General features: G+C 45.0%; 1 protein-coding gene across 1 annotated transcript in view; it reads left to right on the top strand.

Annotated features, from left to right (window-relative positions):
• The window catches only part of LOC306982575 (phospholipid-transporting ATPase ABCA1-like), a 105,391-nt gene that overhangs the window by 86,736 nt on the left and 4,228 nt on the right, over positions 1 to 14,427 (top strand). Inside the window, exons 38-49 of the mRNA XM_079582549.1 lie at positions 226 to 403; positions 1,898 to 2,013; positions 3,407 to 3,551; positions 3,668 to 3,791; positions 3,863 to 3,992; positions 4,884 to 5,010; positions 5,076 to 5,138; positions 5,204 to 5,310; positions 6,682 to 6,823; positions 6,904 to 7,038; positions 9,811 to 9,914; positions 9,993 to 10,085. Of these exons, the coding sequence (XP_079438675.1) occupies positions 226 to 403; positions 1,898 to 2,013; positions 3,407 to 3,551; positions 3,668 to 3,791; positions 3,863 to 3,992; positions 4,884 to 5,010; positions 5,076 to 5,138; positions 5,204 to 5,310; positions 6,682 to 6,823; positions 6,904 to 7,038; positions 9,811 to 9,914; positions 9,993 to 10,085 (1,464 nt within the window). The remainder of the gene's footprint in view (positions 1 to 225; positions 404 to 1,897; positions 2,014 to 3,406; positions 3,552 to 3,667; positions 3,792 to 3,862; positions 3,993 to 4,883; positions 5,011 to 5,075; positions 5,139 to 5,203; positions 5,311 to 6,681; positions 6,824 to 6,903; positions 7,039 to 9,810; positions 9,915 to 9,992; positions 10,086 to 14,427) is intronic.

Genomic DNA, 14,427 nt, shown 5'->3' on the forward strand with positions numbered 1-14,427 from the left:
AATGTGCTCGGTTCAGGCGGGAGTTAAGAGGTTAAACTAATCTAAACTAACCCAAACCTTAAGGACAGTGGAGCGAGCGTACGAGGTGTTTTATTAAAATGAACCTAAATAAATGTGGCTGGAGCTGACGAACTGGAGCTCCACTGACCCGGTGCCCCCCCCATCCCCCCCAGAGGAAGCTCATGAGGTCTCCTGCTCATCATCTAACAAAGTCTGTCTCCGCAGCGTGACGACCTCGGTGGACGTCCTGGTCTCCATCTGCGTCATCTTCGCCATGTCCTTCGTCCCCGCCAGCTTCGTGGTCTTCCTCATCCAGGAGCGCGTGTCCAAGGCCAAGCACATGCAGTTCATCAGCGGAGTGCACCCCCTGCTGTACTGGGTGGCCAACTTCATCTGGGACATGGTGAGGCAACCCAGATGTTCTCCAGGGTAACTGCCTGGTTTTAGTAACTCCAGGGGCCAGATCTTGCTTGTGGTGCAGGCTTTGCGTTTAGGGAGAGGGCGTTATTTAAGAAAAAGAGGCGACTGAGGCTGGTTCATACAAGCAGCACTCGGAGCCGCTCTTCTATAGCACCTTCACATTATGTTCCTCTTTACATCGCGCTGCCTTGTCTTCTTCCTTAGAATTGACGTCAAATTGAAAACAAAAGCGAAATTGCCTTGAAAAGTCTGTTTGAGCGTCGGTTACGCACGGGTTTACTTTGATACAGTAGATCAACGCGCCCCTAACACCAAAACAACAACAGTTTCCATAAATAAACCACACGTGCCTCAAGTGCCACAACACCAGGTCTGATCTGAGTTTTAAGGAGACGTTTCCATCGTGTGTCAGGCTTTACCTCCTGATGATGCTCCTTGTGGAGCCACAGCTCAGTCCAAAAGAAAGAAGCACATTTCACAGGGCGCAGAGCAACTTTTTTTTCTAATTCAGCCGCTCCAAGAATCCTGCAGCTGTAGCGCAAATGTTCCAACACGCTACAGTTTTCTTGCAGCTGCTGCATGACTCTGTAACTCCTCCACTGCCGATATGACAGTTTCTGATCAGTTAACTCCTGTACATTTCGTAACTTTGCGCATTTGAACGGTGTCCAAGGTGAGGCCTCTCTGTCCCGCCCACTTTTTGCGCCAGGTCTGACACTTAAGACTGTAAGGAGCTCCACCGTCTGCGCAGTCGTCTGCTCTACAGCCTGCGCTAAGAACCACAAGATCTGGCCCCAGATGTTCTCTCTCCAGTGTAACTACGTGGTTTTAGTAACTCCAGATGTTCTCTCTCCAGTGTAACTGTGTGCACTGCAAAAAGTATTTAACTAGATCAGTATAAACATCTCAGTTTGAGCTCAATAATCCAAACTTTAGCTGTTTTGACTAGGTAAGAAGTTGTTGGGCATTTGTCCCGGATTATTTCACTTGTTCTGAGATGTTTCTGACTCGTTTCGATACATTTCGTCCTTATTTCAGGTCATTTTCTTTGCCAATGGGGAAAGAAAACTGGTCTTATCTCATTGGCAATTTTACTTTCTTATTTCAAGCGAGATTTACCCTAGAACTGGTCTGAAATGTCCTCAAACAAGCAAAGCAAACTCGGTCCGATCAGGAAAAGTGTCTAAATGAGTGAAAACAATTCAAGTCTTTTATGCTAATGCTTGATATTTACTTTTTGTAGTGTGGTAACTCCAGATGTTCTCCAGTGTAACTGTGTGGTTTTAGTAACTCCAGATGTTCTTGTCTCCAGTGTAACTGTGTAGTAACTCCAGATGTTCTTTAGTAACTCCAGATGTTCTTGTCTCCAGTGTAACTGTGTAGTAACTCCAGATGTTCTCTCTCCAGTGTAACTATAGTAACTCCAGATGTTCTCTCCCCAGTGTAACTATAGTAACTCCAGATGTTCTCTCCCCAGTGTAACTACGTGGTTCCTGCGACGCTCGTCATCCTCATCTTCGTCTGTTTCCAGCAGAAAGCCTACGTGTCGTCCACGAACCTGCCGGTGCTGGCGCTGCTGCTGCTGCTCTACGGGTCAGTCCCTCCACAGCGCCACCACCAGGCCAAACAGATACTACACACATTTATTTACTCTGAGATTTACACAGGAAAGTAGCTCCAACGTGGCCAGATGTTTACGGGTCGGTCCCAGGTTTGAGTCCCATTAGGGCGGGGCCTCGTTAAACGAAACCAGTCTGGTTTTGAAAGCAGGAACCGAAAAGAAACATAAAATCTTTATACTCAAGTATTATTATATTTATACTCACGCTGTTGGACGTCGACATTTAAAGTAAAAAAAAGTGAAACAGGCGGAAACAAAATAAATCAAAGGGAAAATTGAGAAAAACAAATGGGGAAATTGGGGAAAATTTGAGAAATTAAAAAGAGAATTTTGGGCTGAAATTGAGAATGTTTTGGGGAAAAAAACATCGAAACATTTTGGAAAACATGGGAAAAACAAGTGGAATCATTTGGGGGAAAAAATAGGACAAAATTGGGGAAAGTATAGGGACAAAAAATTGGAAGTAATGTGTTAAAAATGGGGAAAATATTATTTATATATATATTTTTTATTATTTACTTAACCAGGACAGACTGAGATTAAGAATCTCTTTTTGTTTCACCTCAAACAAATATTACACCTGACATGAAATGGAAGGAAAAGGAATAAACTAACATTATAAATCTGTTTTGTGGTTCTATAAGACAATCAATTTAGTATAAGTGTCAGAAAAGTATTGTTAAAGTACTGTTAAAGTCCTGGTATCGGAAACATGTAACAGCCCCCAGACCAAACCCAGCAGATCCTACGGAGTCCAGGAAGTGACATCAGACAAAACAATGTGGGGGGAAAAGAAAAGAAAAAAAAAGAAATATAAAAATGCAGGATTTTTTTTATTTTACACCTTAAATTATCTCTGGGAACGAGAACGTTTGTGGTGTAAAAATATATATATATGATTTTTTATATTTCTTCCAAGAAAATTAATTTGTTCACTTTTGTTTTACCCTGAGATCATTTGTGGCGTAAACATTTATTTTTAATATATTTCTTCAAAAAAGAAAAAAAAAATGTTTTCACCCCCACATTTTTTTTGTCTGATCCCTGTACTTGTACTTGTACTTGTACTTATCCCTGTACTTGTACTTGTACTTATCCCTGTACTTGTACTCGTACTCGTACTCGTACTCGTACTTGTACTCGTACTTGTACTCACCCCTGTACTTGTACTTGTACTTGTACTTGTACTCACCCCTGTACTTGTACTTGCAGCTGGTCCATCACGCCGCTCATGTATCCCGCCTCCTTCTTCTTCACCATCCCTGTACTTGTACTCGTACTCGTACTCGTACTCGTACTTGTACTTATCCCAGTACTCGTACTCGTACTTGTACTTGTACTCATGCCTGTCCTGTGTTTTTGCAGCTGGTCCATCACGCCGCTCATGTATCCCGCCTCCTTCTTCTTCACCATCCCGTCCACGGCCTACGTGGTCCTCACCAGCGCCAACATCCTGATCGGCATCAACGGCAGCATCTCCACCTTCGTCATGGAGCTGTTCGGGAACAACGTAACTAACCCTGACCCTAACCCTGTCTGAGTGACCTCTGACCTCTGACCCCCTGACCCTAACACTGTCTGAGTGACCTCTGACCTCTGACCTCTGACCCCTGTCGCCCCCTGCAGGAGATCGGGGGCATTAACGACATCCTGAAGAACGTGCTGCTGATCTTCCCTCACTTCTGCCTGGGCCGCGGCCTCATCGACATGGTGAAGAACCAGGCCATGGCGGACGCGCTGGAGCGCTTCGGTGAGAACACGGCTTTAACACGGCTCTAACACGGCTTTAACACGGCTCTAACGTGGCTCTCGCTCGTCCAGGGGAGAACCGGCTGCGCTCGCCTCTGGAGTGGGACATGGTGGGGAAGAACCTGTTTGCCATGGCGGTGGAGGGCGTGGTCTTCTTCATCATCACCGTCCTCATGCAGTATCGCTTCTGCATCAAACCCCGGTGAGAAACCAACATCAAACACCATCACCAACACCGTCACAAACACCAACACTAACACGTCACCAACACCGTCACGAACCCCGGTGAGAAACCAACACGTGTGAATGTGTCTGAGCTTCTGTGCGGTTCCTCGGTGGCTCCGCTCGCCCGTCAGGAATAATAATAAAAGTCCAGTGTTTAAAGAGATCCCGGCCTGAGGAAGAAGCTGTGGTGGTCAGGAGAAGCTGTGGTGGTCAGGAGAACAAGGGACAGAGAGGAAGCTTGTTAGATCAAACTCAGTCATGGACGACACATATAAACAACATTGTGACATGTGACTCTTTTACATGAAACTGTGTCTAATAACATGAGAGAAAAGCCTCATGAGACCAGAGAAAATGATCCAAAATTACTGGAAAATTGGGAACTTGGGAACAAAAAAGTCCTAAAAACTAAAATAATGAAGATGTAAAGTAGTTTTTTGGTCCAGCCGTTCCTGGATCTGTGAGACTTCTAAATAAATACACTAACCCTCCCCGTCCTTCATCACTATGGAAACATGAGGCTGTAGGAGAAACACCCAGGACACTCAGAGAAACTCAGATCAGGAACATCTCACACACCCGGTGATGGAGTTCTAGGGTTAGAATGATAACGGACCCCAGGAAGAGAAGTCTTTGCGTTGGTAAAGACTCCTGAGGATCCTTAAATAAAGAAAAGAACCAGAGCGACACCCTGTCCCTGAGGGGAGCTCGGCCTGAGGCGTCAGTAAACTTTTAGAAAGCTGTAGGACTCTCCGTTCCAGACTCGCTGCTTTAGTCGCTGAGTCCCATAGTCGAGTGGGGCGTGGGGTCCAGGGCCTCGCTGCGTTGGGCGAGTTAATAAGAGTTAAACCTGTGACCCTGTGCTCAGACCCACCAGCTCGCTGCACAAACTGGGCCCCCTGGGGGAGGAGGACGAGGACGTGGCCCGGGAGAGACAGAGGATCGTCCACGGCCTGGGACACGGGGACATCCTGGAGCTCCGGCAGCTCACCAAGGTCAGACTGTGGTTCTCCTTCCTCCACAGGAGACCGGCCTTTCACGCTCCTGATGTTTGTTCCAGGTGTTCAAGGCCAAGCAGAAGCCGGCCGTGGACCGTCTGTGTGTGGGCATCCCTCCAGGAGAGGTCAGTGTCTCCTCCTCTCAGATGTTTCCTCACAGTTTGTGCTCACGTGTCCTGAATGTCCGCAGTGCTTCGGTCTGCTGGGAGTGAACGGCGCCGGGAAAACCACCACCTTCAAGATGCTGACGGGAGACACGCTGGTGACGAGCGGAGAGGCCTTCCTCAACGGGAAGAGGTCAGAGGTCGCTCCTCCTTAAAGGGGGGGTTTATGCAAAAAGCTTTCCATCATGTTATTCTGTCACTCCCTCAGTAAAAACATGGCTGAAGTGTTGCCTTGGCACATTCACGTATTTCTGAGTAATCTGTAAAAACTCTGATGGCGGCCATTTTAGGGATTGGTTTTTGTCACATTTTTGTCACATTTTAGTCGAATTTTTTTCACATTTTTGTTGAATTTTTGTCACATTTTTGTCACATTTTGGTTAAATTTTTTGGCTGATGGCGGCCATTTTAGGGGTAGGTTTTTGTCACATTTTTGTCATTTTTTTGTCTTTTTTTTTTTTATTTTTGTCACATTTTTGTCATTTTTTTGTCACATTTTTGTCACATTTTTTGTCACTTTTTTGTCATTTTTTTGTCATTTTTTTGTCATTTTTTTGTCAAATTTCTTTGAATTTTTGTCACATTTTTATCATTTTTTTGTCACATTTTTGTCACATTTTTGTCACATTTTTATCATTTTTTTGTCACATTTTTGTCACATTTTTGTCACATTTTTAGTCATTTTTTTGTCACATTTTTTTGAATTTTTGTCACATTTTTGTCACATTTTTGTTGAATTTTTGTCACATTTTTGTCACATTTTGTAGAATTTTTTGGCTGATGGCGGCCATTTTAGGGATAGGTTTTTGTCACATTTTTGTTGATTTTTTGTCACATTTTTGTTGAATTTTTGTCACATTTTTGTCACATTTTTGTCACATTTTTGTCACATTTTTGTCACATTTTTGTCACATTTTTGTTGAATTTGTGTCACATTTTTTGTCATTTTTTTGTTGAATTTTTGTCATTTTTTGTCATTTTTTTGTTGATTTTTTGTCATTTTTTTGTTGAATTTTTGTCACATTTTTGTCACTTTTTTCACATTTTTGTCACATTTTTGTAGAATTTTTGTCACATTTTTGTTGCGTTTTTGTCACATTTTGGTTGAATTTTTTGCCTGATGGCGGCCATTTTAGGGATAGGTTTGCCCGAGTCCTCCTAGGAACGCCCCCACCTCCTGGAGACGCCTCCGAGCTTTGGTCACCAGCCGAGTAACCAACCACTGCTCCTCAGCAGAACCCCCTCCCCACTGATGCCACAGACAGCGTGTGGAGGGGGCGTGTCTAAAGGCTCAGAGGTTCTTAAAGAGACAGAGGCCTATTTCAAGACATTCACTACAGCCATTTTGAGAGAGACATTTTATACAAGGCAGTTATTCAAATTTACTGCATTTACAGACCAACAGAAGGTTTGTCATCATTGTAGTGAGATATAGACTTTATGATTTACTCGAGTACTTGTGTCCAGTATCCTGCGGGAGATTTACTCGAGTACTTGTGCCCAGTATCCTGCGGGAGATCGACGAGGTCCACCGGAACATGGGCTACTGTCCTCAGTTCGACGCCGTGAACGAGCTGCTGACGGGGCGGGAGCACCTGGAGCTTTACGCCGTCCTGCGGGGCGTCCCGGAGGAGCAGGTGTGCGACGTGAGTGACACACACAGACACGTGCTGCCCCCTGCTGGCCGCTCCCCACGGCTCAGGTGATGTTGTACATGTTTGTGCAGGTGGCAGAGTGGGGGATCCGGAAGCTGGGCTTGGTGAAGTACTCGGATAAAAAGGCGGGCAGCTACAGCGGGGGGAACCTGCGGAAACTGTCCACCGCCATGTCCCTGATCGGAGCGCCCCCGGTGGTCTTCCTGGTGCGTTACGGATTCGTTATAGTTACTCTGGTGATTCTTTTTTGGCACAGGCCACATAAGGCGCTGAGATGAATAATTTAATAATGTAACATGTTTGTATTAGAGTTTCTGTTTCACAAATATCAGAGTTACACTGACTTAACCTCTTAACCCCCACCTGAACATGTTTTCTCCAAATTCTCCCAATCTAAAAGCTTCTTCAAAACAGCGACAAAACACGGGAAGAAAATGAGGATGAAAACGCAACAAAAAAGCGCTAAGAAGTGACCAAAAAAAGCGACAAAAATTACAAAAACTCAACAAAAAGGTGACAAAAGAACAACAAAAAAGTGATCCAGCAAAAAAGTGACAAAAATCCAGCAAAAAAAAAGACAAAAATCCAGCAAAAAAAAGACAAAAATCCATAAAAAAAAAGACAAAAATCCAGCAAAAAATGACAAAAATCCAGCAAAAAAAAGACAAAAATCCAGCAAAAAAAAGACAAAAATCCAGCAAAAAAAAAGACAAAAATCCATCAAAAAAAAGACAAAAATCCATCAAAAAAAAGACAAAAATCCAGCAAAAAAGTGACAAAAATCCAGCAAAAAAAAGACAAAAATCCAGCAAAAAAAAGACAAAAATCCATCAAAAAAAAGACAAAAATCCAGCAAAAAAGTGACAAAAATCCAGCAAAAAAAGGACAAAAATCCAGCAAAAAAAAGGACAAAAATCCAACAAAAAAGTGACAAAAATCCAACAAAAAAGTGACAAAAATCCAGCAAAAAAAGACAAAAATCCAACAAAAAAGTGACAAAAATCCAACAAAAAAGTGACAAAAATCCAGCAAAAAAAAGACAAAAATCCAACAAAAAAGTGACAAAAATCCAACAAAAAAGTGACAAAAATCCAGCAAAAAAAGACAAAAATCCAACAAAAAAGTGACAAAAATCCAGCAAAAAAGACAAAAATCCAACAAAAAAGTGACAAAAATCCAACAAAAAAGTGACAAAAATCCAACAAAAAAGTGACAAAAATCCATCAAAAAAAAGACAAAAATCCAGCAAAAAAGTGACAAAAATCCAGCAAAAAATGACAAAAATCCAGCAAAAAAAAGACAAAAATCCAGCAAAAAAAAGACAAAAATCCAGCAAAAAAAAGACAAAAATCCATCAAAAAAAAGACAAAAATCCAGCAAAAAAGTGACAAAAATCCAGCAAAAAAAAGGACAAAAATCCAGCAAAAAAAAGACAAAAATCCAGCAAAAAAAGGACAAAAATCCAGCAAAAAAAAGGACAAAAATCCAACAAAAAAGTGACAAAAATCCAGCAAAAAAAAGACAAAAATCCAACAAAAAAGTGACAAAAATCTAGCAAAAAAGTGACAAAAATCCAGCAAAAAAAGACAAAAATCCAACAAAAAAGTGACAAAAATCCAACAAAAAAGTGACAAAAATCCAGCAAAAAAAGGACAAAAATCCAACAAAAAAGTGACAAAAATCCAGCAAAAAAAAGACAAAAATCCAACAAAAAAGTGACAAAAATCTAGCAAAAAAGTGACAAAAATCCAGCAAAAAAGACAAAAATCCAACAAAAAAGTGACAAAAATCCAGCAAAAAAGACAAAAATCCAACAAAAAAGTGACAAAAATCCAACAAAAAAGTGACAAAAATCTAGCAAAAAAGTGACAAAAATCCAACAAAAAAGTGACAAAAATCCAACAAAAAAGTGACAAAAATCCAACAAAAAAGTGACAAAAATCCATCAAAAAAAAGACAAAAATCCAGCAAAAAAAAGACAAAAATCCAGCAAAAAAAAGACAAAAATCCAGCAAAAAAAAGACAAAAATCCAGCAAAAAAAAGACAAAAATCCAGCAAAAAAAAGACAAAAATCCAGCAAAAAAGTGACAAAAATCCATCAAAAAAAAGACAAAAATCCATCAAAAAAAAGACAAAAATCTATAAAAAAAAAGACAAAAATCCATCAAAAAAAAGACAAAAATCCGGAAAAAAAGACAAAAATCCAGCAAAAAAAGTGACAAAAATCCAGCAAAAAAAGTGACAAAAATCCAGCAAAAAAAGTGACAAAAATCCAGCAAAAAAAGTGACAAAAATCCAACAAAAAAAGTGACAAAAATCCATCAAAAAAAGACAAAAATGTATCAAAAAAAATAATGAAAAAGTGACAAAAACACAAAAGGGAAGTAAAAAGTGCATTTGGTTTTGGCGGGTGGTAAGAGGTTAAACTGAAAATAATAATAATGCCAGAGCTAAATGTCCTTGTCCTTCCCTTTCCCCACGTTCTCTCGAGTTTAGTTGTGGCGACGTTCACAAAGACACAGATCTTTTCCACCAGTGTCCAGGATGACTTGGCATTTTACAAACCATTTACAAGCACTTGTATCTGGAGCTACTTTTTGTAATCACTGATATATGAACATAAGTATCATGATCTTTTACTGTGAAACCTCAGTGGTGTAAAATTCCAGTTACGTAACAGCGTCGGCCAATCAGAGCGCAGCAGATTAACATTGAGTTAAAGCAGGATTAAAACCAAGAAAAGTGGAACAAACGCACTTTACACCCAGAGACGAGAGGCCTGGAGGGGTAGAAGAAGAGACGACCAGGGAAATGCAGAGTTTCTGTTGTTCTGTTCTTGTTCTCTGACCTGATATCGTCTTCCTCATGCTCCTCCTCCTCCTCCTCCTCCTCCTCCTCCTCCTCCTCCTGACCTTCTCGCTCTGCTTCCTCCTCCACCTCTGGGCTCTCCTGACCCTCGCCGTCCGCCTGGTCCCAGGACGAGCCCACGACGGGCATGGACCCCAAAGCCCGGCGCGCCCTGTGGACCTGCATCCACGGTTTGATCAAGACTGGCCGGTCCATCGTGCTCACGTCGCACAGGTCAGAACCAGGAACACGGGCTGCTCTACATGTGTCGTACCCGTGTTATTAACGTGTCGTACCCGTGTTGTGTTGCAGTATGGAGGAGTGTGAGGCGCTCTGCACACGGATGGCCATCATGGTGAACGGAAGGTTCCGGTGTCTGGGGAGCGTTCAGCACCTGAAGAACAGGCGAGTCTTTACCCCACATCTTACTTTCATTTCATCTGTGGAATTGTGTTTTTGTTGAGAACTTGTGACTTTTTCTTCTTCTTCACCTGTGTTTTCCAAGGGTTAGGCCTCGTGTCCGTCTTTTCTTATGGTCTGTTTCCTCACAGGTTTGGGGACAGTTAGGGTCAGGGTTAGGCCTGGTGTCCGTCTTTTCTTATGGTCTGTTTCCTCACAGGTTTGGGGACAGTTAGGGTCAGGGTTAGGCCTCGTGTCCGTCTTTTCTTATGGTCTGTTTCCTCACAGGTTTGGGGACAGTTAGGGTCAGGGTTAGGCCTGGTGTCCGTCTTTTCTTATGGTCTGTTTCCTCACAGGTTTGGGGACAGTTAGGGTCAGGGTTAGGCCTCGTGTCCGTCTTTTCTTATGGTCTGTTTCCTCACAGGTTTGGGGACAGTTAGGGTCAGGGTTCGGCCTCGTGTCCGTCTCTTCTTATGGTCTGTTTCCTCACAGGTTTGGGGACAGTTAGGGTCAGGGTTCGGCCTCGTGTCCGTCTCTTCTTATGGTCTGTTTCCTCACAGGTTTGGGGACAGTTAGGGTCAGGGTTAGGCCTGGTGTCCGTCTTTTCTTATGGTCTGTTTCCTCACAGGTTTGGGGACAGTTAGGGTCAGGGTTCGGCCTCGTCTCCGTCTTTTCTTATGGTCTGTTTCCTCACAGGTTTGAGGACAGTTAGGGTCAGGGTTAGGCCTGGTGTCCGTCTTTTCTTATGGTCTGTTTCCTCCACAGGTTTGGGGACAGTTAGGGTCAGGGTTAGACCTCGTCTCCGTCTTTTCTTATGGTCTGTTTCCTCACAGGTTTGGGGACAGTTAGGGTCAGGGTTAGGCCTGGTGTCCGTCTTTTCTTATGGTCTGTTTCCTCACAGGTTTGGGGACAGTTAGGGTCAGGGTTAGGCCTGGTGTCCGTCTTTTCTTATGGTCTGTTTCTCCACAGGTTTGGGGACAGTTAGGGTCAGGGTTAGGCCTGGTGTCCGTCTTTTCTTATGGTCTGTTTCCTCCACAGGTTTGGGGACAGTTAGGGTCAGGGTTAGACCTCGTCTCCGTCTTTTCTTATGGTCTGTTTCCTCCACAGGTTTGGGGACAGTTAGGGTCAGGGTTAGGCCTGGTGTCCGTCTTTTCTTATGGTCTGTTTCCTCCACAGGTTTGGGGACAGTTAGGGTCAGGGTTAGGCCTGGTGTCCGTCTTTTCTTATGGTCTGTTTCCTCACAGGTTTGGGGACAGTTAGGGTCAGGGTTAGGCCTGGTGTCCGTCTCTTCTTATGGTCTGTTTCCTCCACAGGTTTGGGGACAGTTAGGGTCAGGGTTAGGCCTCGTGTCCGTCTTTTCTCACCCTCCGTTGCTCCACAGGTTTGGGGACAGTTAGGGTCAGGGTTAGGCCTGGTGTCTGTCTTTTCTTATGGTCTGTTTCTCCACAGGTTTGGGGACAGTTAGGGTCAGGGTTAGGCCTCGTGTCCGTCTTTTCTTATGGTCTGTTTCCTCACAGGTTTGGGGACAGTTAGGGTCAGGGTTCGGCCTCGTGTCCGTCTTTTCTTATGGTCTGTTTCCTCACAGGTTTGGGGACAGTTAGGGTCAGGGTTAGGCCTCGTGTCCGTCTTTTCTTATGGTCTGTTTCTCCACAGGTTTGGGGACAGTTAGGGTCAGGGTTAGGCCTGGTGTCCGTCTTTTCTTATGGTCTGTTTCTCCACAGGTTTGAGGACAGTTAGGGTCAGGGTTAGGCCTGGTGTCCGTCTTTTCTTATGGTCTGTTTCCTCCACAGGTTTGGGGACAGTTAGGGTCAGGGTTAGGCCTCGTGTCCGTCTTTTCTTATGGTCTGTTTCCTCACAGGTTTGGGGACAGTTAGGGTCAGGGTTAGGCCTGGTGTCCGTCTCTTCTTATGGTCTGTTTCCTCACAGGTTTGGGGACAGTTAGGGTCAGGGTTAGGCCTGGTGTCCGTCTTTTCTTATGGTCTGTTTCCTCACAGGTTTGAGGACAGTTAGGGTCAGGGTCAGGCCTGGTGTCCGTCTTTTCTTATGGTCTGTTTCCTCACAGGTTTGGGGACAGTTAGGGTCAGGGTTAGGCCTGGTGTCCGTCTTTTCTTATGGTCCGTTTCTCCACAGGTTTGGGGACAGTTAGGGTCAGGGTTAGGCCTCGTGTCCGTCTTTTCTCACCCTCCGTTGCTCCACAGGTTTGGGGACAGTTAGGGTCAGGGTTAGGCCTGGTGTCTGTCTTTTCTTATGGTCTGTTTCTCCACAGGTTTGGGGACAGTTAGGGTCAGGGTTAGGCCTCGTGTCCGTCTTTTCTTATGGTCTGTTTCCTCACAGGTTTGGGGACAGTTAGGGTCAGGGTTCGGCCTCGTGTCCGTCTTTTCTTATGGTCTGTTTCCTCACAGGTTTGGGGACAGTTAGGGTCAGGGTTAGGCCTCGTGTCCGTCTTTTCTTATGGTCTGTTTCTCCACAGGTTTGGGGACAGTTAGGGTCAGGGTTAGGCCTGGTGTCCGTCTTTTCTTATGGTCTGTTTCTCCACAGGTTTGAGGACAGTTAGGGTCAGGGTTAGGCCTGGTGTCCGTCTTTTCTTATGGTCTGTTTCCTCACAGGTTTGGGGACAGTTAGGGTCAGGGTTAGGCCTGGTGTCCGTCTTTTCTTATGGTCTGTTTCCTCACAGGTTTGGGGACAGTTAGGGTCAGGGTCAGGCCTGGTGTCCGTCTTTTCTTATGGTCTGTTTCCTCACAGGTTTGGGGACAGTTAGGGTCAGGGTTAGGCCTCGTCTCCGTCTCTTCTTATGGTCTGTTTCCTCACAGGTTTGGGGACAGTTAGGGTCAGGGTTAGGCCTCGTCTCCGTCTTTTCTTATGGTCTGTTTCCTCACAGGTTTGAGGACAGTTAGGGTTAGGGTTAGGCCTCGTGTCCGTCTTTTCTTATGGTCTGTTTCCTCACAGGTTTGGGGACAGTTAGGGTCAGGGTTAGGCCTCGTGTCCGTCTTTTCTTATGGTCTGTTTCCTCACAGGTTTGGGGACAGTTAGGGTCAGGGTTAGACCTGGTGTCCGTCTTTTCTTATGGTCTGTTTCCTCACAGGTTTGGGGACAGTTAGGGTCAGGGTTAGGCCTCGTGTCCGTCTTTTCTTATGGTCTGTTTCTCCACAGGTTTGGGGACAGTTAGGGTCAGGGTTAGGCCTCGTCTCCGTCTTTTCTTATGGTCTGTTTCCTCACAGGTTTGGGGACAGTTAGGGTCAGGGTTAGGCCTCGTCTCCGTCTTTTCTTATGGTCTGTTTCCTCACAGGTTTGGGGACAGTTAGGGTCAGGGTTAGGCCTCGTGTCCGTCTTTTCTTATGGTCTGTTTCCTCACAGGTTTGGGGACAGTTAGGGTCAGGGTTAGGCCTCGTGTCCGTCGTTTCTTATGGTCTGTTTCCTCACAGGTTTGGGGACAGTTAGGGTCAGGGTTAGGCCTCGTGTCCGTCTTTTCTTATGGTCTGTTTCCTCCACAGGTTTGGGGACAGTTAGGGTCAGGGTTCGGCCTCGTCTCCGTCGTTTCTCACCCTCCGTTGCTCCACAGGTTTGAGGACAGTTAGGGTCAGGGTTCGGCCTCGTCTCCGTCTTTTCTTATGGTCTGTTTCCTCACAGGTTTGGGGACAGTTAGGGTTAGGGTTAGGCCTCGTCTCCGTCTTTTCTTATGGTCTGTTTCCTCACAGGTTTGAGGACAGTTAGGGTTAGGGTTAGGCCTCGTGTCCGTCTTTTCTTATGGTCTGTTTCCTCACAGGTTTGGGGACAGTTAGGGTCAGGGTTAGGCCTCGTGTCCGTCTTTTCTTATGGTCTGTTTCCTCACAGGTTTGGGGACAGTTAGGGTCAGGGTTAGGCCTGGTGTCCGTCTTTTCTTATGGTCTGTTTCCTCACAGGTTTGGGGACAGTTAGGGTCAGGGTTAGGCCTGGTGTCCGTCTCTTCTTATGGTCTGTTTCCTCACAGGTTTGGGGACAGTTAGGGTCAGGGTTAGGCCTGGTGTCCGTCTTTTCTTATGGTCTGTTTCCTCCACAGGTTTGGGGACAGTTAGGGTCAGGGTTAGGCCTCGTCTCCGTCTTTTCTTATGGTCTGTTTCCTCACAGGTTTGGGGACAGTTAGGGTCAGGGTTAGGCCTGGTGTCCGTCTCTTCTTATGGTCTGTTTCCTCACAGGTTTGGGGACAGTTAGGGTCAGGGTTAGGCCTGGTGTCCGTCTTTTCTTATGGTCTGTTTCCTCACAGGTTTGAGGACAGTTAGGGTCAGGGTCAGGCCTGGTGTCCGTCTTTTCTTATGGTCTGTTTCCTCACAGGTTTGGGGACAGTTAGGGTCAGGGTTAGGCCTGGTGTCCG

Source organism: Gobius niger, assembly GCF_951799975.1.
Source record: "Gobius niger genome assembly, chromosome: 24".
NCBI classification, from domain to species: domain Eukaryota; kingdom Metazoa; phylum Chordata; class Actinopteri; order Gobiiformes; family Gobiidae; genus Gobius; species Gobius niger.